At 39.2% G+C, this 27,809-nt stretch overlaps 1 protein-coding gene across 1 annotated transcript; it reads left to right on the forward strand.

Moving 5' to 3' along the window:
- The first annotated feature begins 4,515 nt into the window (after window positions 1–4,515).
- On the forward strand, window positions 4,516–27,097 carry LOC104962715 (phosphatase and actin regulator 1-like). The gene is made up of 12 exons (XM_010791208.1): window positions 4,516–5,101; window positions 7,315–7,470; window positions 12,938–13,018; window positions 14,683–14,886; window positions 15,816–16,158; window positions 17,440–17,642; window positions 18,362–18,518; window positions 21,562–21,617; window positions 22,090–22,151; window positions 23,047–23,187; window positions 24,496–24,572; window positions 24,706–27,097. The coding sequence occupies exons 1-12, from the start codon at window positions 4,825–4,827 to the stop codon at window positions 24,719–24,721; spliced, it is 1,773 nt and encodes a 590-aa protein (XP_010789510.1). The 5' UTR covers window positions 4,516–4,824; the 3' UTR covers window positions 24,722–27,097.
- The last annotated feature ends 712 nt before the right edge of the window (window positions 27,098–27,809 follow it).

A 27,809-nucleotide genomic window follows, 5' to 3' on the forward strand; every position in this document is an offset into this window, starting at 1 on the left:
GGGACACAGCGATATGCTGACTGCAGTCACAGCCTCATTATTATATATATTTTTAATTATTATTATTTTACCCAGGCAGACCTGCGTCTTTTATTGATTTTTTAAATGTTTTGTTCATATTTTTTACAAAAAATGTTTAATGTTATAAATTAAATATAGTATTATTATTTGTATTTTTTTTGTATTTTTTGTCATTATTATTACATTACTTTTTATGTATTTATTTCAGTTATTCGTCTTTTTTATTTATTTACTTAATTTTGTTTATCATACTTTATTGAATGTCTTTATTTTGTTTGTACTATGATTTGTATTTACTTAATGTTTTTATTTAATATTATGTATTACATTTTTATTAATTTATTGAATTTTTTTAAAGTATATTTGTATTGTTAACTATTTTTATTTACAATATAATATTTATTATTTATAAATGTATTTGGTCTACATTAAAAACATTTTCTTTTTTTTACTGTCAAACTATTTTCTTTTGCGTCCTTCGGAGGTGTGTGGGGGGGGGAGGGGCGTCTACCTAAGGTTGGCCTTCCCGGCAGCCCCTCTGTACTCGTGTTGACCGCAGAGAAGGGTCAAGCAGTGGATTCAGAATTTACTCTGTTGGTGATTTGTTGGGTGTCATTAAATAATTGTGACCAAATCACCCCACTTGATGGCGCCATTGTAACATGGGATTCACATGGCAGGTCTGAAGTGTAATGGCATTGCAACAAACCTAGTATTTTTGTGTATTGTGCTGTATCTTGAACAACAACTCTTAACATGAATACATACATAAATAGATAATAGCTGAATGCCTTTCATGTTACGTTTTTTGTTTGGCCTTTAATGGCTTCTTTTCAAGCAACGTGGTGTTGACATCATGGGTTTACTGCCACTGTTAATATTGGTTTTCTTTATAAAACCAAATTAGTACATGCAAGCGTTCGTCTTATTTATCAGGGATTGTTCACACCTACCTTACCTTCTCATTTAAATGCAAAAAAAGCAGAATGTGCCCACACAGTTTTACCTTTTTCAAGATTTCTATGAAACAGTATGAGAGATCCTCTAAATGACCAACATTATGTTATCCATTAGATAGCAAATGACATTTTAAAACATTTAAAAATAATTCTTATATTAATAAATCAAAATATGTCAACATATCTTCAAGTTTCAATGTGACATTTCAGAGTGACGATACCCAATGTCACACAGAATTACAGGTACCATTTGATATGTTACATTTTTTCTCTGACAATCAAAACTCATGTTTAGACAGGGCAAGACAGACAGGGGGGACACAAGAAAAGACAAGCAGGAGTGAATTATAAACGAGCAGAATCTGTTTAGTTTTCTGGAACTGTAGTCGCAATAATCTTAATCCCTGACATTCTGTGACAGTACGAAACAAACATTTCTGTTGACAGAATTATATTCACAGTGACTATTAAGGTCAACAGGAAACGTTGAGGACTTGCCCAACTGTAAAAACAAGTGGTTACATTTCTATCTTAGTTTTCTCTGTGTCTTTATTTATTTTCTAAATGAAAACATCACAGTTTCTTTCTGAAGTGTTCTAGTCTGTTGACTTTACATAATCACGTCTCATTACTCTGCTGCCTGTCCTGAGAAGATTGAGCTTAATGCTGAAGGTGGAGCCAAGAAAAAATCGCAAGGAATCATTCCCCTGGCAGATTATGGTTGCATAACTATCATTCACATATCCCTATATCAAGCACGAAAGGTGGAAAAGGCAAAGCTCCACACATTTAACATGTATTTAATTCCCTTTCAGATTCTTGTCAAGTGGTACTGTATGTCTACGAGGGAGCATGACAGATAATAATGCAGAGAGATAATGACAGATGGGAAGAGACAGAGAGATGCAGGGAGAACAGGAACAGCAGATTTGTAGGGACAGGCTGCTCAGTCAGAGATAGTATGATTGTTTTGTTGAGAAAAACTGTACAACATTCATGGAAAACAGTTAAACCATGATCAGAAATGTGCATTACATTTCATTGCTATTCAGTCAAAATGTCACACATTTTACCTTTAAATCTAGAAAGTGAAATAGAAACAACACTTTTCTACTTTTAAAATGGTGCATAAGAACTCATATTTGCTGAGGTTTTATGACAACAACACTATGAGCAACCATCAGATGTTATTCAGAGAGGATTGGAAAATACTTCTTAGCAGATTTGGTGAGCATACTGTCAGTTTGAGTTTATTATGACAGTTTGTGACCGTGTCAGGTATGTTGTCAACCACAGGAAAGTATACTTAACTTTTCAACACCAGCACTGTGAAGGATTACACGTTGCATTTACTCTTCCCCAAAGCACCCAAGTGCTCCAATTATTTTAATCAAATGAATTTTCTTTTAAGGCAGTAAGAGTGAAACAGGACAGGGTTGAGAGGTTTCCCCAAATTGTAATTGAACTGATCCGACTTTAAGCAAATTGTTTCTTGGTGACTATTATGTTCATTTAATTTATTATCTTCAAGTTAAACGGGACCAATTTCAGGACAGAGATTCGGAAGCTAGTTCATGACAATCTTTTGTATCTTAAACAATGTCATATTGGCCTTCATCAGCAATAATTCCTGAGCAAAAGTCTCCTTGAGAAAAGTTCAATTTACACAGAGATTGTTCTAATTTATTAGATTTACATTTACGAGGACAGTAAATGTGCAATATAGGCCTAACAGCTTAAATCTAACAACAGTTATTCTCAGATAAATGAAACCAAGTGATATACTGCAGTACTCAGCACTGCCTGGCACAGAAGGTAAACACACTGCCAAGTACGACCATTCTTCCTCACAGCTGACAAATGGCCTGTCATGTAGCTTTAATTATTTAATAGGTTACTTGTAAGAAGGATGTAATAGGATATTGAGGCCGGAGTGGCTCGGGCTTAACAAGGCCCATATAAGTCAACATACTTATGAGGCCATTGCCAGCTTTAAACCTTAAGTACATAAAGATAAATCAAGGTCTATATGCAGAATAATGTGCAATGGCGGAGGTAAGCACAGAGATAAAGGTCCTCAATGTCCTGGTTTATGGATTATCAGAGCAGTAAGACAGCAATATAACTGTTTAAAGCCCCTTACTCTTTAGTTGTTTCTCATTCAAACACACATGCAGGCACAATTGGCTGGATTCTTATCTACCTGATGCCTGACTTTCACTCCTTTACTTGTTAACATCTTAATCTTTGTTGGACATGTTTTCCAGACACAAATATTTATTTCTTGCGTAGTAAACTTTACCAAACGTGAATGCAAGAGAGTGTAATTTTGCACTGAAAAGAGGCCACTGAGGGCAGCCGCTGCATTGCATGGTGGTGGGAGTAAATCAAGTGCCTCTGTCCCTCATTTCAGAGAGGGCTTTGATGTCGCTGGAATAAGCTGCAGCTCATTGAAGGAACATCAAAGATACTCTCCCCCAAGCCCACTAACATTGAATGCTCCTCTGTAGGAAACGTGATTGGAAATGCCATTGGGTCCGGTATCCTTCCCATGATTAACGCATCATTAATTGGCCATTAATGTTATCAATTACCCACAAAATGTGCTCAGTTACTTCAGGGATCAACCAAATTGCTGTTTGGAATTTGTGGTGTAAAGAAGGAATATTTGATGCTGGCTTTTGAGCTCCCTCATTTGAAGTATTGAGCTTTATGATCACTGATTAGGGTCCCTTTGCTCTGTTTCATTTCTTTGATTTTAATTCTCTGAGCTCTTGTTTGTTATCATGCCCAAATGATGTAGAAGTTTCATTTTTGCACTCACTTCTCTCAGCGCTTTCATGTAAAGCAGATTTTTTAAACCTCACTCAATCTTTTATTTTTTGTAATAAATACTCCGCAAATCAGAAGATTAGATTAGGCTAAGGGGGGGGTCATTTGAGTTCATTGACGTATGTGTATCGGACAACTTCATAGACAGAATATTTACTATCATGTTTTACAATTCAAAATACATATTAAAGCTTTTACCAAAGGGCTTCATTTTTGATCGAGTCTCTTTCAGTGTTTACCTATTATAGTCACTCAAGTAGGAAGTCAATACCTCAAAGGGCTGTTTAAGGAAATCAGTTTTTCATTCGTTTTTGACTTGCCAAATCGTCCAATAAGTGGCTCTTTGCCCCTTAAGTATTTACTTTATCTTTTTCTATAGTCTCAGTGTTTCAGATAAACTGACATTCTTTTTTAGATAATTATCTGAGTTGAATTTTATTAGAAGAAAAGTACACTATGTTTTGGTAATTCCTGACCAAATGGTGGATATAGTTGTCTTTCAGTTTTTGTATGCAGAAAGGTTCCGGCATGTAATTTAACCTGCTAAAAAATAATTTGAATCCTTTTATCAGTCGAGTAACTTTTACCTCTGTCCACACTAGCCTATACGAGGAAGGCATGGTGCAGCCAATCACAAACGCTCACTGCTCAGCTCCTCTAATCGTGGATTAGCTACAACTGACTGCAGTCTGCGGCTCTGGGAGGGAGAGGTAGTCACTGCCATTCACTACTCAGCCTCTTTTTTATTATTAGCCCACTTGGACCTGGCAGCAGTGGTTTTTTCTCAGCAGCAGCAGCAGCAGCAGTAGCTATTTTGCATTGCGCACCCAAATAGGCCAGCTGCACATTACTGTGATCTCAGGTAAAGGTGTGGGGGATTCAGCAGGGAGAAGCGGCTGATTTGGGCTCGATGGAAGCTGCTTCTTTACACTAGGTCAGGTAGGACTAAATTAATGGCCCTTTAATTTAAATCCACACCGTCGTAAACAAAGCGCACTGGTCCGTTTTCGCCATGTTTAGGACGGTCCATTACCCGACGGTGGATCCTGCGCCCACCATCATGCACGGCACTTGGCTTACCACGGGGTGCCGAGAAACGCCCGTAGCGGTGCAGAAACCTAAGAAAAAAGCGTTTAGCCTGGTCAAAATAATGTCTCTCAGCAACAAGAAAGGGCACGGCCAGCATCCGCACCACAACAACAACATGCCCTTTACGATCCACTGTCACATCGGGAAAGAGATAAAGCACATTTGCAGCAATTGCAGCCGCGGGAACGACACACAGGACGGTGAGTAGCTCTGGAGCCTTGTGTGGTTTCGCCCATAGTAGCCCTGCGGTACTACCATCCAGCATGTAGCCTATTTTCCTTCAGTCTGGCGATGGCCATGCCTCTGATCTCCATCGTTCAATATGGGTTGCGCCTCCTTGTTATAATATTCTCTAGTTACTTGTTAAGTGCTTACATTTCTACTGTGAGTCACTGTTGCTGTTGTTGAAGCTGCCTTTAACTGGATCAGAACTTATTAATGCTCTGAGTTCAATTTGTTGGTTTGCATGATAACATTTTCTGTATTTTGTAGTCTCCTTAAGTGATAAGATAAATGATATGTAGCTTTTCTAGCCTATAGATGCCATTAAAATGTCATGAAACTGTGCAAGCTGTTTACACAAGGCCATTTCCAGTTCAGTGTCATTACATCATCAATGATCCGTCTTGGTATGCAAACAAGTGTTTTTAATTAAAAGCAGCCACATCAGTGTGTTGTGTAGTGGAGAATCTAGGCTATGTGCAACATGGTGAACGTGGGCTGGTGTGTGCCTGTTGTCACTGTTGTCATGAAATGATCACCTGATGTTAGGATGGTAAATATATATTTTATTGAAGTGAATAAAAGTGTCATCTTTGTGTCTGTCACACAGTACATAAAGATGGTTGGTACTTTGCAGTTGGAGGTTACTCTGCTTCTATTTTCTTCCTGTCTTTATCTAGTTTTTGGACCTCTAATGAAGTTATTTGAATCTCTACTGGATTTAATTAGCATCGACTGTAGATCTATTTATAGAGTCGTGTGGTGACAGGATGGCTAAGATGGTTGCTTCTGAGGCTCCGGAGCATTTCATTGATGTTTCGTGGGACTGCATTACTGTAACATTATTTATCCTGCTGTCCCATTTAGGAGGTGACTAGGCTGCAAAATGATATGTCCATGTTGGCAAACATTGTGATGTGATGTAATTAATAAAAAAGAGCAACCAGCACATTCCCTGACAGCATGTCACGGGTGATGATCTGACGCAATGTAGTGCCACTGACAACTGATACAACATGCTGTGCTGGAGGTCATCATGCATCCAGAACTCAGTCTGTTGGAAACTAGGCCATTTCTGTTTCTGAATAGTTTCCCCAATTTTTTTTCATTCTCCTTAGACTCGAACCTGTCAAATGTATGTGAATGGTCAGCTTTCATTGTTTTACAACCTATGGTTGCTCTCCAATGCCTGAAATGTTGACGTCTGGCAATGCAGGACTATGATATCATTGCAAATTACATTACATTACATGTTACTTGTTAGACGCTTTTATCCAAAGCGACTTACATACTCAATACTGTGGACAATCCCCACAGGAGCAATTTGGGGTGAAGTGTCTTGCCCAGGGACAAAACGACATGCTGACTGCAGTGGGGTTTGAAGCTGTGACCCCCTGATCCCAACACCAAGGCTTTATCCACTGCACCACACGCCATCCTCATTAAAATTAGGCAGTATATCAAAAAATAAAAGCAGACATGATGGATTACCAAAGCAAGTATCACATCTCTTGAATATTCATTTTATACAGTGAGGAATTGATGGGCTGCCTAGAAAGCAAAGTCATTAAATAATATTTAGAAATCTGAAACATGTGTATGATCCTGTGAGTGCTGTTTATAAAGAAGACTACTTAAATGTGTGTGTTATATCAGATTTGAGTTTGAAAACCTCTTTCCTCCCTTGTGTTTGGTTAGTGTTTTTTTTTGCAGTCCTCGATTGCACCATTTTGGAAATGTAACATGCATTCATTTTCTCATTTAGTAGTATGTGTTAAAATAAAATACTTAACATTCCTGGCCATGCAACAGTATTTCGAGGTCTAACGGGCTGGGCCTTGTGAATATTTGATGAGGAGTTGAAAGATTTCCACTTAATGAGGTGCTTATCAGACTGTTAGTGTGTCTTGGCAAGCTAATGCCAGCCACTCAATGTGAACTGTTTTGACTGGGAGCGTATCCTGCCTATTACTATCTGGTGTGCAGGTTTGTTTATACTCTCTCAACCTCATCCAGATAGAAGAAGAATTCAGCAGGCTACTTGGCACAGATTTGTAATGCTTGGTTCTTTGTGAGCAAAAGTGTCTGCTGCATTCACTTCTAGCTCTCCTGCATGACTACAGGAATATCACCTCCTCTGCATTCTCACCTAAACTATACCCTGTTTTTATTTTTTTGAATTCCCTTACAGCCGAGGAAGTAGAGAGGCTGGCAGCCATGCGTTCTGAGTCTGGCACCCACACTCCACCCATCCGTCGTCGGAGCAAATTTGCTACTCTGGGACGCCTCCTCAAGCCATGGAAATGGAGGAAGAAGAAGAGTGACAAGTTCAAGCAGACATCTGCTGGTACGTGACTTTTTTTTTCTCAGTACTATGTTAATATAAGCACAAAAACAGTTGCCAGGTTCACCATAAACAACCATATTGTTTTCTACCCTGTCTGGTAATGGGAAAGTTATTATTCAGTGTATATTCTTTAGCAAAAAGTATTAGGTTTCAGTCTCCAGGGTTATTTAAAAAGTGGCAAATTGATTCAGCAAAAGTGCAGCGTTGGGGTTTCGTGTTGTTAGGTCTCTTTGGAGTTCCTTTCATCTTACAGGCCAGTATTGTCAGGGGTAAGTGAAGGACATGCTCTGTTCAGATGTGGCTGTAGTTATTTTCCTTGGCTGCAACATCATGAATATTAACCTGAGCCAGGTAGACACACTGAGGCCCTTAGTCAGAATGCAGGGTGGAAACAAACTCTTGCTTGTCTAGAATATGAGCAACTGCACAGACTTGTATCCAGGCCTACCTGGAAAAAAATTCTTTGATTAAGTAATATTAAATTGCCATCTTTCAGGTGTTAATTTCCTGGATGAATCAGTCTCACAAGCACTAAAAATGTATTTGACTTTTTGGTTGGCATTACCTTTCAGCAAGGATTTGACTGTTCCTGTTCCCTAAATGTTTGGCTGTAGTCTAACATGATTCGCCTGGCTATATTTTCTCTTGAAAATGTGGTGTTTTTAGCGAAACCCCAAAAATACATTACAAAATATGTATTTGCTTTAGAGGCTTGACTTTCCTATTTTGCTGTATTGTAGTAGTGTCTACTCATGAAACAATCATGTAGATATGTTCTGTTCATTGGTCCACTGAGCCACTGTCTATTATAACAGCATTTCCCCTGTTGCGGTGGAGGACAACAATGAAGATCTGAGCAAACAAAAAGGGCTTTTTTCTCCTACAATGGTGTTAATGCACAGTGGAGTTGAGTGATAAAGCTCTCTTCATAACTTTTGTCTTCCACTTGTTTTGTATGCATAAAACGGCTGTCTCCACATCATTATTTTGCTACCATAGTTTGATTAAAGCGTTTTTGATTTCAGCATGATGGTGGATTATAACCCACCAGTATACTGTATCTCACTGGAGCGACCTAGTGGAATTTCAGTTTTTTTTTTTTTAAGCTTAGGCAAAGTGCATTGTTGAAAGAAGCCCCAATGCTCAGTCAAGTTCTTTAGTTGCTGTGACGCCAAAACATCTGCGCACACACTGTCACTTCAATTTCAGCAAGAAGTATTGACCTGACTCTCAAAGCCCCAAACAAGGGGAATGTGATCTGCACCCCTGAAGGCGGCAGTGGAAGTATAGAAGTCACAGAAGAGTGAGCCAGTGCAGTAAATTTAAATGACAGGAGGTGGTGCAGGGATTTTTAAACTGCAGCCGTCAACACATGGTGCATGCATGTGGATTTCAAGCTGCAGGAATAAATGCTGTCAAATAAACAATGTCTCAAATATCTACAACTGTGTAACCTGAAAGGGGTCACTAGTAGTGATGGACCTGCTTTAATGACAGACGTTTACTATTTCCAAGGAACATTTATTAAATCAAGGCTATTGAGCCCATTTTTACAAAACATATTTAAAAACTGTCTGTCTTTTTTATTTTATTATATTTACAGTATTTTCAATATCTAGGATAATATGTGCTGGTGCACATGATCATGTTCACCTTCTCAAATGTTAAACGCACGCTGTGTTTTCTGCCAAAGTGTATATATATATATTCCATCCAGGGAACGACACTGATTCCACTGGTGCATGAATAGCTCACTCAACAGAGTAAAGCGTGGAGTGGATTCAAAGCAGTTAGGTTATCGAAATGATTGCGTTTCCTGTGTCAGTGGGTAGCAGAGCAGCCACTGGGCATGCAGATGTTGTCGCTGATAATTGGACACTGAGCACAGTAGAGGATTATGAATGTGTTGTGATATTAAGCAGATGAGGGCTAGCTTTGGGAGCCTGTACTCTTCACCTCAGGACGGAAGGAAGGAAGGAAGGAAGGAGGGCCTGACAGTGGGAAGTCTTATCATGCTGTCTTATCATGCTCACTAGATTCTCACATCTGTATCACAGAGATTTCACTGGGCAGAGATTCATCAAAAGAACATACATGAGGTAGTGGGATGTTATCTTCATTTTGTATTCCTGATCCAATTAGTAAGTATTTCCTCATGAAACAGGAGTGGTCTCATATCACAATGTTTGCTGTTGTGTTGGCATATTTAAAAAAGGAAATCTTACTACTACTATATCTTCTGCATGAAGAGGAAAATGCCACAATGCTGTATACTTTTTATAAATAATGGTTTCATTAAGCCAGAATCAAGTTCCTTGACCTTTTTAAATAAGAAAGTTTTAATACAGTTTTTGTCAGGCTGAGGCTGAACGAATTGCTTCAGTAAAAGCCTTCACTTTGAGCTACTGCGCCTCAGGGTTGGTAGGATGTGTTCTAACTATCTGGGTCACTTTGCTGTGGAATATTTGTTTCTCTTAAAACTAAAAGAAGTGTTCTCAGATCAATATGGCTGTACTCGGATATGCCAGTTTCATTTAATATGCTGTCAGCTGAGGCTCCCGGATGAGCGTCTAATCTTCTCATCTTGGTACAGATTGAGTGGCTGTTGGACAGCACTTGGGCCGCGGTCGACTCTCCAACATGGAACTTGGTTGATGTTCAAGGTGGTTTTGAGGACAGTTTCTACTTTTTTGTACTTGCAGTTTGCTGCCCACTTCAATTAGTCTACCTCGTCTGAATACAAAATCAAATGACAAGCTCACAGTGGATTCGAGTCCCCTGACGATCCTATTCATGATCAGATTCACACTAATATTCTGACTATCTGTTGCAAGTGGCAGTTTTTTTCCACACTGAATTTCTTTTTTTTGTTATTTCTCTCACAGGACCTTCCTGATGAAATGAACATGAAATTCCACTTATTGCACACTATTAATGGATTCATAAAATATTAAACAATATGTTTTTTAGCAAAAGCAGCCAGTGTTTTAACGCCAGACTCGACCAACTGAGGTGTCCATTTGAACAATTTCTTCTATCTTTTGTTTTATGAGCACACGAAAGCTGTCCATCTGAAGACTCATCCTTAAAAAGGCTTTTGAGTTAATGGCATTATGTAACTGTGCACATCCAATTGCAGAGCAGTTATGTCATAAAGCTTTGAGTGATTACTTTTCATTTTGGATAAAACAGCACTATAATCCCTGAACATATCACAGCACCGCCGGTCAAGCATCAACCTCTAGCCTCGGGTTTCCCACACTGGCAAAGAGTTGATGCTGATGTTTTTAAACAGATTTGTCATTTTGATTGTTTCTGTCACCCAAAAAATGGTTATTGATTTTGTTTTTTTGTAACCCATAGCATAGGTGTTAAAGTATGTATTGAAGCTGACTTCATGCAAGATCTTTTGTTCTGGAATAAAGTGTTATTGAAGGATTTAATTGGAATGAAGAGGCTGAACATAGTATTGTAGAACATTTTCTTTTTGTTTTTAATGATGCACATCCTGTATAAAGTCTAACTAGTATAATATTGAGACTTCTATTAAAAAGCACAGTTGTTGTTGCTTCTTATTTTAATATAACAGTGGGATGAAAACCCAGTGCCAGGTGCAGAGAAGCTTGTTATAAACTTTCAGAGTACTACAACAAGGTTTGCTTTTGTCATTAGCCAGGTACTGCTCGACAGGCAAACATTATTAATGGAAGCCACTCCACTTCCTGAACTGTTGTACCTTTTTTAATGAAGTTTGAGAATGCACAGTTACAACGAAGTGAACTCTGTGTTGCCTCTGGTGCTTTGTGGAAAACATTCTAGTTGCTTTCACTCTGTTAGAAATATTCCTCTATTTTGTGTCACCTTCTCGTTAGTACATTTATGTTTTATCACTTTGACCTGATCTAATGTTACATTTGCTGCTTCTGGGTGAAAGAAAATCACTTTTTTAGATGGACCGGTCAGCACTAGCATCACAAGTAGAAACTACAAATGGCACAATTTCCTTTCATTTCACACTTTTCAATTTACTTGAAGGCTCCAGTAGAGAGCATTCTCTGTGTGACATATTGGTAATATTTTGGTCACGTATTCTGCTTTCAAATGCTTGCTCTGCTGCTTAACTAATTTATTGCTTGGAGCTGATCTCAAATGGGCTTCTCTTCAAAAACTTTTGAAGTATTGAGTGATATTGAACATCTGGTATCCTTGAGGAATTCATAATGGAGCATACTGTTTGGTGCTAACTCCTTCTGCTCGGGTATTTTTGAACACTGAGGATCCTGATTTCTTCCCAGCAGTTCTCCCTCTCTGACATTTGTTTGATTCTGATTTGTGTTTGTTAATTTTGGACTCTCTCAGCAGTTGTTTTAATCCACTGTGTTGTGACTGAGGGCAAGGCAAAGAGAGGTCAAGCTGTCAGTCTTTTCATGAATCCACTCTGAGGATGTATTGGCATGCAACACACCGCCCTCTGATCGAGCTTGGTCAAGACTTCTGTGTCATGTAAAGCCCGCATGGCACAATCTATGATCTTTCTTTTTAAGCAGGAGCTACAGACGCCTGCAGGGAGATTCCTGCGCAGTGTGCTCGAGTGTTGTTGCTGATCCCCGCTTCACATCCTTAATTAGTTTTTATGCAGGGGTAGAATCTGAATTAGCTAACATAATTTTTAACCGCTTTTGTTCCACCTATTGATAGAAGATGTTAAGTGGCTCAACTTTTGAAGCATAAAAATAGAAGCTGTAGCTATGGGACATATTATCTTGTGCATAATGAATTACAATGAGAAGTGGTGTAGGAATATCTCCTCCAACCTTTATCTCTTTTCAAAATCATAGTCAATTAAGGTTTTTTTTAGCTGCATGTGGACAGAAACAGATTATCTTGACACCAAGTTCCAGGGTTTGTTCTCCGATTAAATTGCTTGGAATCTTTTTATATTATAAAAGATTGCAAGATGTATCATTACACATCCACGTACAGCAAGACCAATACTCTTAGGGATACAGTATTAAAATGCATTTACCTAAAGGATACATTTGGTGGTAGTGCATATTATTTTTTGCCTCATTGTTAAATCACATAACAAAACCCATAAATGAATTGATCCTCCTATCCCCTGTGTAACCAAAGCCTGATAGACCTTTCTATCAACAGCTATAGTTTGCCAAAAACGATACAAAAAACATACCCCCTTCCTTATTCTGCTGCCATAAATATTCCGGAGCCCACCACAGGTATATTATTCCACAGTGGAAAAACAGTCCCCCTACTAACTTGAATAATTTATACTTAGATCTACAGTACTATTTTTAAATATAAAACTATACATTTGGGAACTCTTTATGTCTTTAGAAGGAACACAAGGATTGTGCCTGAGACTAATGCATGGTTACATTTGCTCTTTTCATTTAGTGTTCTTTGATGGTTTGACTAACATGAAAAAACTCATCCTTTTTCTCCACAGCTTTGGAAAGGAAGATGTCAATGCGACAGAGCAGAGATGAGTTGATCAAGAGAGGAGTGCTGAAAGAGATCTTTGAAAAAGGTGAGCGGATATTATACGGTTACAGTCTTATGCAACCGAGCTCCAAACTCTTAGTTTTAAGTGGGTACTGCAAAAATGGTCATCAGTAGTTCATCTTCTCATTAATCAGTAGTCTCTGAAGTGGTCTTTTCAGAATTTGGATGGGGCATTGGGAGATATAATCTTTCATTATAGACATTTTGTTGGGTTTCATAAACTCTTTGATCTTGATTAGATGTGACACTTCATATTTAAAGCTGCAGAGTTTATTTGAGCCTGACAGCGGGGGGCTTCATGCCTCAGGACATAAAAAATAAAGTTAGTTCTGCTGAGAATGCACATTGATTCTAAACTCACAAAGTGAAAAGAGAAAATAAGGACGTTTGGGGCCTTTTTTCATATTTTACTGTTTCAATTATTTTCTTTTTAATTAAAAGAAATCTAGTGTATATTTTCAATCTCAATAAAGTTAAACTTAATATTTATGAAATGCTTGTCTACTTGGCTCATGTGTGCCGTAAGTTTACAGAAACTCTCTTGCTCAGTTCCTACAAAAAAAACTATAACTGAATATTTTCCTCCCCTATTTTTGCAAAATGACTGTGCCTCTCCTTACCATGCAAATTAATTAGGCCAGGTGTGCACTATTCTCCTTCCCAGTGACAACCTAGTTTCCATAATGAAAAAGCTTGTGTTCATAGCTTGATAAATGAGCAGTGGTTATTTTTATGCATGCAAAGCAAACGGTTACTCTATCTATGAAAGCAGTTACGGTTACAGTTAGCTCTGACATACCTTTGATGTATAGATATACCACACATTTCACTTTGTTTTAAAAATGTCACTTTGGTGCGCTCAAAATAGAAATGGATCCAAGGGCAAAAATATAATTATATTATAATAAAATAGATCTCCCGTTGGCAGAATTGTGTCAACCTTTCATGTGATTGGCTGCTGGATTGTAATCGGCTTTAACTGGTTGCTGTCTTTGTCTGGCACTCGTTGTTCCTGGATTAAATGTGGCACACATCAGCCAAACACTATCACTAGCCTAGTTTAGAGTTAAATGTTTCAGAGTCTGCCTGCTCAATGGCTGGATTTTAAGATACTTTCAAACTTTTCCTCTTAAGAATGTTTAAAAAAAACGATGGCCTTCTGCAGGTCTTTCTGTTTGACAGCTGGTTACAAGAATGACTTGTGACTTGAATTTGAGATACTGGTAGAAAAAAGGGGAAAAACTCCCTTGGAAAGCTTTCTGAATGTCTAGAGACTTGCCTGTCTCTCCCAAATCATACAGAAGTTAGCATTCTCATGGTTTTTGTTTGAAAGGCTGTTTAGGAACGGGATAGACTGCTCTGAATTCAAATGCATTGTTTGTCAGAAAATGTAAGCGCCATTGTGAATTGCATTGTCAGCCTTAAAATGTGATCATGCAAAAAACATCAAATGGCTCAGTGCTGTAAGGAATTAAAAAGAAAAAGTTCTGTCAAACTTCTTGGCTCTTCCTTTGTCTGCTGTGTGTCGATAAAAAGCTCATGGGTTGTTAAACAGTCATAGCTTTCTGAATCCACTCCTCATTGTCTCACCACTCTAAGTTCATTTTTAAACTTTGTTTGAACAGACTTCTCTCTGTCTTAGTTGTGATGTTTTCAATGCTCGTCACACTTTCCCTTTGTTGCGTTTAGCAACCGTTGAGTTCCGATCCTCGATGGACGGTGGAATCTGCACTCAGGAGTCCTCAATTAAGTCATCCATGGTTCTACCCTCCAACAAATCTTTCACCTACTCGAATGACCTTCAGGATAAACCCGCCAAGCCGCCGCTGTACCACAAAAAGCCTCCTGCTCTCCCTCCAAAGCCTTTCTCTAGAATCCCGAAACATAGCACAGGTCAGTATTCTTACTTGATTTCCCTTCTTCTAGTATTTGTTGCACCCGACTTGAAGTATTACTATATATTATTGTACTTGTTTTGACAAATGAGCCCCGCCTTCTGTTGCTTCAAACCCTACCTGCGTTGCCACACATGGAGCACAGGATTATAGTAGTCTCATTAAATTCCCCTGTGGTCAGGTCAGATGGGCTGTCTCTGTCATTGCCAAACTGTCAGTCAGAGTGAAGTAGCGTTACCCTGGCCTAATTCCTGCTACTCTGCCCTGAAGTCTAAGCCATGTCTGATCGACCATGAGCTCTGTTTATCTGTCTGCAACAACAAAGTGTAGTGAAAGCCATATAACACCAGATAACCCAGTATAAAAGTTAAAGGTCCCCTATTATACTGTTGTTCATCAATATATTATAGGTCTCAGATATATACAAAACATGTCTCTGAAGTGTTTGGCTCGAAACACCAAACAGATCGTGCATTGTAGCATCCCATAATCCCATCTGTTTCAGCCCTGTTTCAAAAGTGCTGATTCTCTGTCTGTTACTTTAGATGAAAATAAGGAGCCACTCCCCACGCCCCTCTGAGAGATATTTGGTTAAAAAAACACAATGGTGCTCTAGGAGGAGATTCAGGTGATAAGGGTGGCAGTTACCTTGGTTGGTGATTGGCTAATGGTTACACAAGCCAAAAAATTGTTATGACATCATAAAGTGGTCAATATCTGATCAGCTCATTTTCAGACAGGTTTTTATATAAATGGATCAGGACAAAAAGTGAGAGAATCTTTTTTCCTGAAACTTTCAGAATCTCTTCACACAGAGGGGACACATGTTTATCTATAAAAGACATGAAAAAGTGGATTTTGCATAATAGGTGACTTTATAATTAATTATTCTGTCCGTCCTGAATTTTTTTTTTTTTATCTTTATAGATTCTTGCCAGCCAATGAAGTTGACCTGTATGCGTGGGGGAAAGCACTCTCCACCCCTGCCTCCAAAGAAAGTGATGATATGTGTGCCTCAAGGGGGGATGGACTCCAACTCCCCGTCTCCGTCGCCCAATCCCCTCTGCTCTATGTCCCAAAAGTGCGGCCCCCCCCAGGGCATGCCCCACCACCACGGGCCCTTGCTGCCCTCTCAGATGGCGGCTCTCTCCAGTCTTCATCAGAGCCGGGGTCACCCGTTTCGGCTTCAGTACGGCAGCTTGCACGCGCCCAGCCGGATCATCGAGGAGCTCAATAAAACCCTGGCACTCTCCATGCAGAGGTTTGAAAGGTTAGTAGACAGCCGTGCTCAGGACATTACATCTGATTGTGCTCCAGGAGGGAGGGATTATGGATCAGCATCTATTTTTGTTTCAGTCTGTACCTCCTAGATAACATCTGGTTTGAAGTTTGACAAAACTCTGTTTAATACATGCAATGTTTCATGCTGGAATTTTAAATATACACCAAATGGAAGTAGCTTCCTACTGATTGGCCATAGGGGTGCCGCTCACAACACGTTTCTCTTTTTTATAAATAATAATTGTCCTTCATTTGATTAAGACTGTGGATAATTAATCTCTTCTTTAGTAAAAGCTGTCACCAAAGCAGCACTAATCAGACTAATTACTGAAAAAAACATTATAATTAGCCTGAGTGTCCTGTTTATTTGGTTTATTTTTGTGTCGACTTGGCCGCTACTCTCAAATACATCCTGGTGTTATTGAGGTCGCGTCCTGCAATGTAGAGCTGGTGTAGTGGCCTCACAGGGCAGCGTGGCCTATTTTTGAAGTAAATGTGTGTATGTGTGGGCACCGGCTCATGGAGTAGGCGTCCCTCCAGCAGTGGGCCTGACATAACATGACCAGCTGCTCTTTACAAAACTGCATTTCTTCTTGTTTGGAGAAAGGGACATGGTAGCGGATTGGACATGATGTCATCTTTTACATTAGGATTTATTTTTCTCCAAAGCCATCTGGGCAGGGATAAGGAAGTAATGGTCTCGACATTGCTCACAATTAGTCTAAAAGCTAGAAAATGGTTTACGTAATAATGGCTACTTCATAAGTAGCTCCAACTAGATTTCGCCTTCAATCTATCTGTCAAATATGCAACCTGTTGGTACTTGATGGCTCCTGCATGTTTATTTCTGTCACCCTTGTTTTGAATTATACAAGTTGTATAATCAGTTTTCCGTGTAGTTCGGGGGATTGCATGGCATTGCGTAGGACTGCAGAGAATTGTGCTTGGTCTGTATTCAGGCTCTTTGTACTCCAGTTTCATTCAGATGGAGTTATACATATCCTCTCTCTATATACTTGGATTAAAAACCCACTAAGCTATCATGGACCAGAAGCCCTTTTATTTTTTTAAATCACTTTGTTTCCCGGATTGAGAAGGTTTGTGAGGGATATTGTTTCATAATGCTATATATCACAAACAGACGTTTCATTTTCCTGCACTGTTGAGGGGATGGGCAGGTTCATCCTAATAGCAGGGCCAAATGTCATGGTCATAAGTTTGATCCATTATTTGAACGCCCATAAACACCACCTCCCTTTCTCTCCACCAGCTCTGCATTGCACGGCGTTGGTCATTGTGTTCCCCTGGACCGGAGAGAAGTGCCGTCTGTGATCATCGACTACGAGGATGACAAGGAGAACATGCCCAACGAGTGTGACTATGAAGATCTGCCTAGCATGTATAAGGACGAGGACGATGAGGAGGATGATGATGATGAGGATGACGACGAAGATGACGACACAATATTTACAAGTGAGGGGCATCAATTACCATGAGCGTTTTATGTTAAATGTAATTGCGTTCATGAGTTCATAGCAAAACACTTAAGATATAAAGAGGGTCATTAAATCTGACTATGACTCAGTATTGGTTTATTTATGGTAAGGATAGCTCATGTTTACATATTAGATGCCATATTTGCCTGAATAATCCTGATGGACAGTACTGCTAGCTTCACCTCAAGGCTTCTGGATCTCAGATGTTTGACCTTCAAAGGAGAGCCAACATAAGGTTCACAGAAGTGTATCCTGCTGTCCAACATGGAAACACTTTAAACCTCTCAGCAAAACCACTGAAGTGTGCAAGCTGTAACCTTGTTTTCACATGGGAGCATGTTGGAGTTTTTAAAGGTTGCGATCGGCCATGTGTGTGGGATTTGTTTAATATGCCAAATCATGACTTAAATGGGTATTGGGAATATGAGTTACACTTAAAGGTGCAGGACACTTTGGAAAGTAATATTCTAATCAAACATTTCTTGTATTGTACAAAGCATCTAAAAGTACCCATGAAATAATCAGTCATATCCACATACTGTAGTTTTAGACCACGCTCTGAGTGGAGCAGTATTCTATATTTGTAGTCTTTGCAAACATTTTACAAAATGTAGAGAAACAGCACAATGATGAAAACAGGAAGAGAGCAGTTTGGTTAATGCTTTACTCTTGTTTAACCACGGTGTTTGGGTTTAGGTTCCCTGGCTCAGAAGGTGCTGAGGAAAGACTCTTTGGCCATCAAGCTGAGTAACCGTCCTTCAAAAAGAGAGCTTGAAGAGAAAAACATCCTGCCCATACAGACAGACGAGGAAAGACTAGAGTCTAGGCAGCAGATAGGCACCAAACTCAAAAGGTGAGTGCACAGATGCATCTTTAAACATGTACACAAACATTCCTAATTTACGTGTCAGGTATTTTCGGTGAAACCTGATTGATGTTGCTGTAGCAAACTCAACAATTATTTCTAGAAAAAGCACTGACGCTACTCAACCAAACGGAGCATTTTGTCTTTCTCTGAACGGTCGATGGCCCAATATCCTGGCTGTTGGAACTGTGACTCCTAAGGCCGTCACAAATGCGGGCCTTTTTTCTTTTGAAATGCTTTTATATCCTTTCATTATTTCCCTTCCCAACATTCGATAAGGATAAATGCTTTATCTTGTTAAAATGAGGCTCTGAAAATGGAGCTGACCTAATTTCAGCACTACATCACCCCCCCCCCTCTTTTTTTTTTCTTCTTGTCATCTCTCTTGCTCGCTCTCACTCTCTCTACTAATCTTTTTTTTTTCTTCCTGACTGACTACCTCCCTCGCTAACTGAATCACCACGGTGATGCATGTGCCAAACTATCTCCACCCGACTCCTCCACACAGCAGCACCACGCAAGCCACTTCGTACCAGCAGTTTACACACACACACACACTAGCCTGCTGCAGTGCGTACAGATCACAGGATTTTGTATACATATGTTGAGATCATAAATCTAGTAATTGAACAGATCAAACAACATAATGTTTTTCCCAAATGGATCGCACGGCTCATTTGATTACACTCTGCTCTTTGAACACTTGCCTCTCTGAATGAAGGGGATGTAATGATGTGTCGAGAGAGGAAAAGACCGCCAATTGCTTGGGTAAAAAATGAAAGCCGGATAGTATAATAAGATATGAAATGTGGGAAATATTGTCGCAAGTGAGGGATGGCGTATTATCTAAAGACATTGGCACACGACTCTCTATTCCCCACTGTGATTGGAACACAGCGCTTGTTCCCAGAAGGCCTGCCTGCTTAGTGGTCCTGTTTCCAAAAAGCTCAGTCACAGTGTCCTTTGCACCATGTGATCTGATGCACAATCCCTAATTTCATGCTTTTTGCTAACGGCATTGTGTCCTGTAATGTTGTTGCTTGTGCCAGACCACTCAGAATTGATTATGATAATGCTATTCTGGGACACTCTGACCTCAACTTATTTGTATTGACCTGATTCACTTGGAAAACCCTGGTGACGTAAAACTGAATGAAAGAATTGCAACTATTATCCTTGAGAAAGTGAACTAGTGCGTTTTTAGCTAATAGACGGTGGTTGCTTCTATAGGTTCTTTATGTAATAATTAGTTTGTCTGTTAATGGATGGATTTTACATTTGGGAAATATTTTCATTGGCTTTCTTTCTGAGACTTTGATGACGAGATGGGTTTGGCTGTCGTCAGATAAATGTGAAGCTACACCCGGGAGAGGCTTAGCTTAGCATAAATACTTGAAAAAGGGGTAGACGGCTAGTTAAAACGTTTATTTCAAGTAAAGTAATTACAAACCGGTGTTATTATGTGCAAGACTTTCTTGGCTATGCGTATTGATGTCTTGGAATTTTGTCTTCATTGTAAGGCTTTCGAGGAATCAAGCAGAGACTCCAAAAAAGCAAATAGGCACATTTCCAAAATTTTTGAACTATTCCTTTTAACATGCTGTGGGTAAAGCAGACTATAATTCTTCCTGGATTGGTCATTACAAGTGACACATTTCTAAAACATTGATGAGTGCAGCTTTAAAGTAATTTCTCTTCATTAGAATCTTCATAAAACCTTGTGTAACTCCTTATATAACGTCATTAGACCCATGACTCTTCTCTTCGTATTGCACCGAACATGCAGGAAGGCTCTTAGTGGATAATGAGGGAGCCTTAAAAAAAGAAGAGTATCCATTTCAATGTTTACACTAGCTGCCTATTTGCTGGTGTGATGCTGAGATAATTATCCGACCATTCAGAGAGGCAGAAAGCTCTAAACAGAGATGTGAGGGTTTTGACTTTTCCCGAATGTACCAGTAAGGTGAGACGAAATGACACAAAACGAGATGAGACAAGCCGGTCTGAGCACAGAGACTGTTGAGCATACAGTAGCTTGCGGGCCGAGCAGTTTCTGATCGCTGTCAGATCATGAACGATAAGGAGAGAAACATCGATCCAGTGTCTAGCGTTAGTTCTGCTCCCGCAGGGTCCTGACACAGTGCTATAATAAGAGTCCCCGGTTGAGAGCACTTGGAGCGACCTTCCAGAAATGGCTTTTGGATATCTTAGTTATTCCCCTCACTTATCAAATGAAAATTGGAGATAGCCTGTGCAAAATGTATCTCTTCTGATGTTGCTAAAACAGTCGGACAGTGTCTGGCCCTTTTGCCCCTGTATCTTTGTCTGTGTAGATGTGTTTAGTAACTTTATTTTGTCTGTCTTTAGTGTAAAATACCTTTTGGTTGTCCAGTGTCATAGAGCCTTATTCGACAAGAGCTGAGTCTTCAGGAATAGCTGGCATTTACCAGTGCTTTTCCTCCCTGCATTAACCACTGCATTATCATGCAGTTATTCCGTTAGAAAAGAGGGATTTGGGATCATAGCTGACTACATTTTTGGGAAGTGCACCTGTCAAGCTGCCGTGAGGCAAGAACTTAAAAAAAGAGTCAAATCTTTCAACTAAGAGAAAAACAACATTGAACTCTGTTGCTCATAAATAAGTTGTACTGTAAGTCAACTTTGAGGTAATGTTTATTTTATTCAGTTTGGGACTAGCGCATTGCATTTGACTCCAAAGCCCAGACTTGACAGTTGGAGAAGCCCTCATTTAGTGAGGCAAAATGTGAATAAGATAACCTTACGAGGACCTGCTGTCAAATTTGAATACAGGACGAAATGGAGGGAAGAAAGAAATTAAGCTAGCAGCTTCCTCTGAACTACACAGAAGAAGAACCAGTGAAGTGTCTGCAAATATATTCTTTTGACAGTTGATGATTACACGATATTTAGTGTAAAGCAGGTTAATTTGCATCTCATATTGATTTAATTTTGACCCTCTGACCTCTTGCCTGTGAATATGTGCTGACCATTAATATATGTCTCTAACCAGGCGCTTGAGTCAAAGACCCACAGCGGATGAGCTGGAGCAGAGGAACATCCTCAAACGTGAGTGTCTTAATATATCTCTAAGCTGCTGAAGTCACTTCATAACTGTGAACAGTTTTATAAAAAATGCCAAAATGTGCAAATTAGCTTACGTTGAATTCACTGTATCCTTCAACACCTGGATACATTTACGGAAGATCTAAAGACTTAGTGTGATCTGCATCTTTCCCTTGTAAAATAAAGATGTTTACTCTTCAATAGGTTAATCACTTGATCAGAAACATGGAACAAAAAGCCTTGGGACAACTTGAGAAGAACAAAGCAATCATTCTCCCCTAATACCCATTCCTAATAGCATTAAACAGCCAATGATGGAAACTATTTTAGGCTGTAGGAAATTATCCAATTGAGTTTGAATCTAATGAGCAACATTATGCAAATGTTGTGTTGGTTTCTCTTTCAGTCATTTCTAAGTATTTCTTATACAGTCTACCGTTTGCAGAATAACCTTCATCCCCTCATGTTTTTGCAGCTCGCAACGAGCAAGAGGAAATCGAGGAGAAAAGGGAGATAAAACGAAGGCTGACACGAAAGGTGAGTCTAAAATAGCTCCAAAGGTGCAAAGCCACATTTGATGTTTAAGCTTCTGGAGGGGGTAAATTGTGGGCCAGGATAAACAAACACTTTGGCCGTGACTCATGTGTAGCGAGAAGTACGAATCTAGTCTGTTGGAGCCTCAGCACCGAGCTCTCAGGCCTCCCCTGGAGACGCTGAAGTCCTTGTTGCCCTTGGCCCTTCAGCATGTTGGCTGCCAAATCTTTGGACCCCACAGGGAGGTGTTGAGCATGTTCCCATCACTTTAAATTAGATTATAGCACTTTCTGCTCACCTGCAGACATGCTGCTCAAAACAAAAAATCTAACAGCTGTCGGAGGACTTTATTGTGTGAGTGCTGTGTTAAACAAAATATGTTTTATGCAAAACGCCCAGCCCTGTACTGTACATCAAACTAAATATGAATCTTTAGAACATAAAGCATTTATAGTATGTAAACCAATTTATTAACTTAAATGCATTACCAACTTTTGTTTTTAGGACCTAAATACATTATTAGTATTATCTGAACAAAACGGAATTTTGGAAGCCTTAACACATATTGGGGAGTTAAAATATAAATCTGACAATATATCAATTATTTCGAACCTAACTAGACAATATGGCACTTTGATGGGCATATATTGGTCAATTTTTATGCTTTGATGTCAGATTAGCGTATTTACGATAAAATCCTAAATACGTGTGCAGTATGATATAACTCATCTACGATACATTTGCTTAAGGAATTCTGGATGGGCAAGTCTTCTTTCGTAATCTTTTTGTATAAGGTTTAAATGCTAATTCTGTGAAGCTGCCTACCGGGACAGTGAATAGAATTACTCTACCTAGTTTTATTTTTGTCCAATTTTTTTTCTTTCTGCTCTCTTTCCAGCTAAGCCAAAGGCCCACTGTAGAGGAATTAAGACAGGCCAAAATCCTCATCCGATTCAGTGACTACGTGGACGTGTCCGATGCCCAGGACTACGACAGGCGGGCAGATAAACCCTGGACCCGGCTCACAGCAGCTGACAAGGCCAGTATCACATACACTTAGTAAAATAGAGATAATCTTTGAATAATCTAAAAATCCCTTCTTGCTTGCTTTCAAATGTCTTCAATGGTGCTGCCCTTCCCCCCCCCTGTGCCTCTTATGACGTAACCCATAATGCAGGAGAGAAATAATGTTAGCAGTATGTGTTCCTGTGCTTTTGTTACGGCCAGTTCCACCTCAGCTGTTTGTTTTTCCTTTGTGAGTAAACACCCTGGAGCACTCCTGCTGCACACTTCCCAGCAGCCCCTGCGTCTGACTTTTAATGAGCGACGCTTCCTCTTTTGTTTCTGATGATGCGCAGTTCTGAACACGGCAGGTCACACCTGAAGAGCTCTTGTGTAAATCACAGGGATTCAGCGTTTTATTATGCAACAACTCCCCTTACATAAGAGAGTAATCGGACAGGCAGAGTCTTAGGACCCCTCAGCCACAGCGAAGCTCTGCTGACTTTCATTTTCCTGCTTCTATCGTGGAGCGCAGATTTATAAATTGTTTTGTTCTCGTGTCGCAGAAACATCCTCATGGCAGAAGACATTCGTTTGAGTCATGCTGAATAGCAGAAGCAATGACATCACTGGTCCGGGTTGCTGTCACAACTAAACATTTTAGAACGGATGTTGGCTTTTTTATTTGCTGGAAATTTGAGTCATCGCCACGTTGAGTATCTCTTTGGCGTCATCTTGTCCTTGGGCAAGACACACAGCCCTCCACCGCTCCAGTGGTGCTTCTTAAAGGCAATGATTCACTGGCTATTGTCCCAAATGTGAATGTGTATCACTATGAATAGGAAACAGCTTTGGTTAGAAGCTAAAAACCGCCCCTCCAAAGAGATGTTTGCCTTTTTTATTTAAAGTGATGTTAACCATAAAATGCATACATCGGGTGTTTAAATAACCCGGGGATTATGTTTGAGCTCCAAAGATTTACAGCCTGTTACACCTAAAACACTGTACAGCTTTGCATTGGTCGAATCTAAAAATGCGATTTCAATGGTTTTGCAATGTATGTTTTATTCTGTGTATACCACTTCATTATAGTGTTAAATCACTAGATGACAACCGAAGTAACAGCGACACATTGTGTATTAAGTTCAGCTATTTGGATGTAGATTAAGGGCTCTTGTGATGTGAGAGGAGAATTCAGCAGAATAATTTCAATTCATGTCCTCAAGATGGGAGTAAATGATGCATGAAGTATGCTAAAAGGAAGTAGTCAAGGCTTAGAGGCTGCAGTTTGTGTACTAAGCCTCTGCAGCTTTTCTCAAATGTCCCTCTTGTTTGCCCTCTGCAGGCAGCTATACGAAAGGAACTCAATGATTTCAAGAGCAATGAGATGGAGGTGCACGAGTCAAGTCGCCATTTAACCAGGTAACGGTTAATATTCATTACTATGTGACCATGACATTAAATGTATACAGCAGCTTTTCACAGTATTGGCTGTGCGATGCAGTGAGTTCTTTCTTAGGTGATGATATTGATACTTTTTGTGCTCCCCTTTTAGGTTTCACCGACCATAGTAGACCATCACTGTCTTGAGCAATGCCATGCCGGCGCTCTCCTCCACTGAGAACCTTAAGTGCTGGACGGTAAAATGGTGCCCGTTTCTACAATAAGGCCATGTCTTCTGAAATGCCTTTTTCAAGACCCACAAAACTGAGTCGGTACTACGCTGCAAGATGCAGACCCCCACTACTCCGTCCACTGTAGTAGCACACAATGACTCCATTTGATTCACATTGCCCCTCTATGGAAATTGCCCGGCTGTCTTTTCACCCTCTCTGCTGCGCTCTCAGGCAGGCGCTCAGTTCTGCGACATTTGGAAAGCGGGTCTCTTTTTGTTTGCAATTGATTGACACTCTCACCATTTTCTGAGGCAACCGTACCTTGGTTCATCAAAAGCACCAGTGGACTTGTCTCAGTGGAGATGTTATTTGTTCCCTCTTCTTTATTATGCTGTCAGTCTGGACTCCTCCAGCCCTTATGGAAAACTCTTTTCGAGGTCTCAGGCTGTATTGTTCCGAGCCCACTACATCAGCAAGAGATCCATCTTCACTGCACCTGCTGGGACTCGTAAACAGCTTAGACGAAGAGGAGGGAGGTCCAAAATTAGAATCATGTGCAATATTTTTTTTTTTTTCTGCTTTTCTTAGGCTTTAGCACCCCCTACAGTCCCCTCAGTGTCATTACTATGTAGTCATGACTTCAGTTCTTCCCTCATATGTGCAATGCTCAATGTACCGACAATGTTGTCATCTAATTGCTAACTGTGAATTTGAGAGTTTGGGCAATGCCCCCACTCTCTCCAAATGTACATTTTGTTTATACTGAAGAAAGAAAGTTACATTTAAAGAAGAATTACGCTTGACCAAGTTGTATTCATGTTACAATCTTATTCATTTATTGTAAAAACTTCAACTGGCAGATCAATTCTGGTTCCAGTGAGTGCCACAATTATCCGTTTTTATATTATTTTTTCAGTTTTTAATTGTTTTTGATAGGCACCTAAATAATTTAATTTCCATGTTTTTACATGTCCTAGATAACCAAGAGTTGGATGATCACAACATTATGACTTACATTTGTTGTGTTTGAAGCAGTTTTCTTTGTTCATAATGTGCATTGTTCTACACTTTACTTTTCTACTCATGTCATTATAAGCTTTTGACAAAGCAATATCCGTTGTTTGTAGAGAAATGGTTAAACTACAGGTGTACTCCCTACCATTTTTTACTGTGCTTATACTACGCCTCACTTCAGGGTTTCACTTTTCTTTTATACTTTACTTGAGGAAGGCTTTATTCAGGACGACCTTTTTCTGCATTTTTCTTCGCTTAGTCTCCAAGAAATCTGAATCTTTAACAGCTTTCCAACACATTAGGACACGATTTGATTCAGACTGAAGTCTATAATTGAAAACGATGATGCACTTTCGATTTTAAAACAAGAGTACAGATACAGGTGAACTCATCGATTCAGGATTTTTACATTTTTATTGCAAACTTCTTTGCACTGTTAAGAGTTTGGCTTTACAATGGTCGCTGTTTTAAGGTCAGGGCCCAGGTGTGTATATTGTTGATTATCTGATCTGTGACCATATTGTCTCTTCACTTTAATGCTCTTGTTAACTGATCACTGATCCTACACCAGTATTGAAATGCTCATAAGCTTTATGTATACTGATTTTTTTTACTGTATTACTTTTAAAGTTGCAATATGAAATTCTAGTTTGACAGATGAAGATAAGTAGTGGAAGTGAAAGGCTGTTGGCCTCCTTCTATAATGTATGTGTCTTCAAAGTAAAATGTGTTTTCCCTTATTTTCAAGGTCTCCATCATTGATGGATAGATGACCCGATAAAACCTGGAAACTTGGAAAATGAAAATTGTTTTGCACTTTATGGTTTGATGTAAACAATGGATGATTTTTTTTGGTTTGGAGCAGTTTATCCTCAGAATCAGGACAAAGTAAATTCTCATGTAACAATTTTTTTAATCTAAATTGCATTGGGTCATCTTATCTTAGAAACTTTGAAGTATGAGGTATATCCGTGTTAGAACCAGCTTCTGTATGATTCCAGCATCATGTTTTTTTTTGTTTTTTGTTTTTAAATGTTCCATTTATAGGTTCAAAACAATAGAGCCTTAACGGGAATTAATTTACACAAATACACTCCAGTTGTCATTTCAGCTCTGAGAAAAAACAACCTTAGCCACCAGGCTATGAGGTTTTCCATTTTGCTGGAATCAAGGAACATGACTTCAGCAATAATCTGTTTCCTTTTACATGTTGTGGAGCAACTGAATGACTTTGAAAGTGTTCTTTTTTTCATTTTTGAAATACAGAATACCATGTAAAGGATACATCATGCCAATTAAATTCCATTTCTGAATGCATTTTCACTGTCCACATGATACTTTATTAGATTAGAAAAATCTGCCCAGTCCATGCCAAACAGTAATTGTACCACTTGTACACTCTTCTGTATCGAAGCTTATTGCAAAACATGTTATATTTATTTCCCCAAAAGCTATTTGCAATAAGGCTTGCTTCACAAATGTCTTGCCCTGTAGTTCAGAGATCTATTCCCCATTCTTAAACAAAGGCTTTTATTACTCTTCTTTTCTATTACTGTACTTTAGGAAATGCTGTATTCAGATGTTCGGGTAGCTTGGTAAAACACATTCCAGCTCAGATACTTTACCCGCTGCAAATAAGCGGCACATTTTTAAAAACTACTACTAAAAAAAAAAACATGACTCAATGTAACGCTAACAAATAGACCTTGTATGTTTTAATCTAACCAGTTCAGCAGGACACTTTCTGTTTCTGCTTTTAACATTATAAAAAGTTGAAGTTCCATATTACCATCTTTCAGAGGATAGGATAGCCTAACGATTGTTAAGTTTGTATTGAAAAAAATAATCAATCCATGCAATTGTAAATTTGAAGTGTATTAGAAAAAGCCAATTCACTGGTACTTAAAATGGTTTCGCTTATTTAAAGCGAATGAACTCGCAAGATTGTTGCTGTTCTGCATTGGTATATTCATGGTTAAGTGCACTTAATGTTAGTTGCCTTGTAAAACAAAAACGCATCTACTCAATT

Source organism: Notothenia coriiceps, unplaced genomic scaffold (genome assembly GCF_000735185.1).
Source record: "Notothenia coriiceps isolate Sejong01 unplaced genomic scaffold, NC01 NC01_scaffold00035289, whole genome shotgun sequence".
Taxonomy (NCBI): domain Eukaryota; kingdom Metazoa; phylum Chordata; class Actinopteri; order Perciformes; family Nototheniidae; genus Notothenia; species Notothenia coriiceps.

Excerpts from the sequence above, each read along its gene's own strand:
- LOC104962715 (XM_010791208.1), top strand. The coding sequence starts at position 4,825 with ATGTTTAGGACGGTCCATTACCCGACGGTGGATCCTGCGCCCACCATC. Across the intron at positions 22,152-23,046 it reads AACGAAGGCTGACACGAAAG|CTAAGCCAAAGGCCCACTGT; the intron begins GTGAGTCTAAAA and ends CTCTCTTTCCAG. Across the intron at positions 23,188-24,495 it reads GGCTCACAGCAGCTGACAAG|GCAGCTATACGAAAGGAACT; the intron begins GCCAGTATCACA and ends TGCCCTCTGCAG.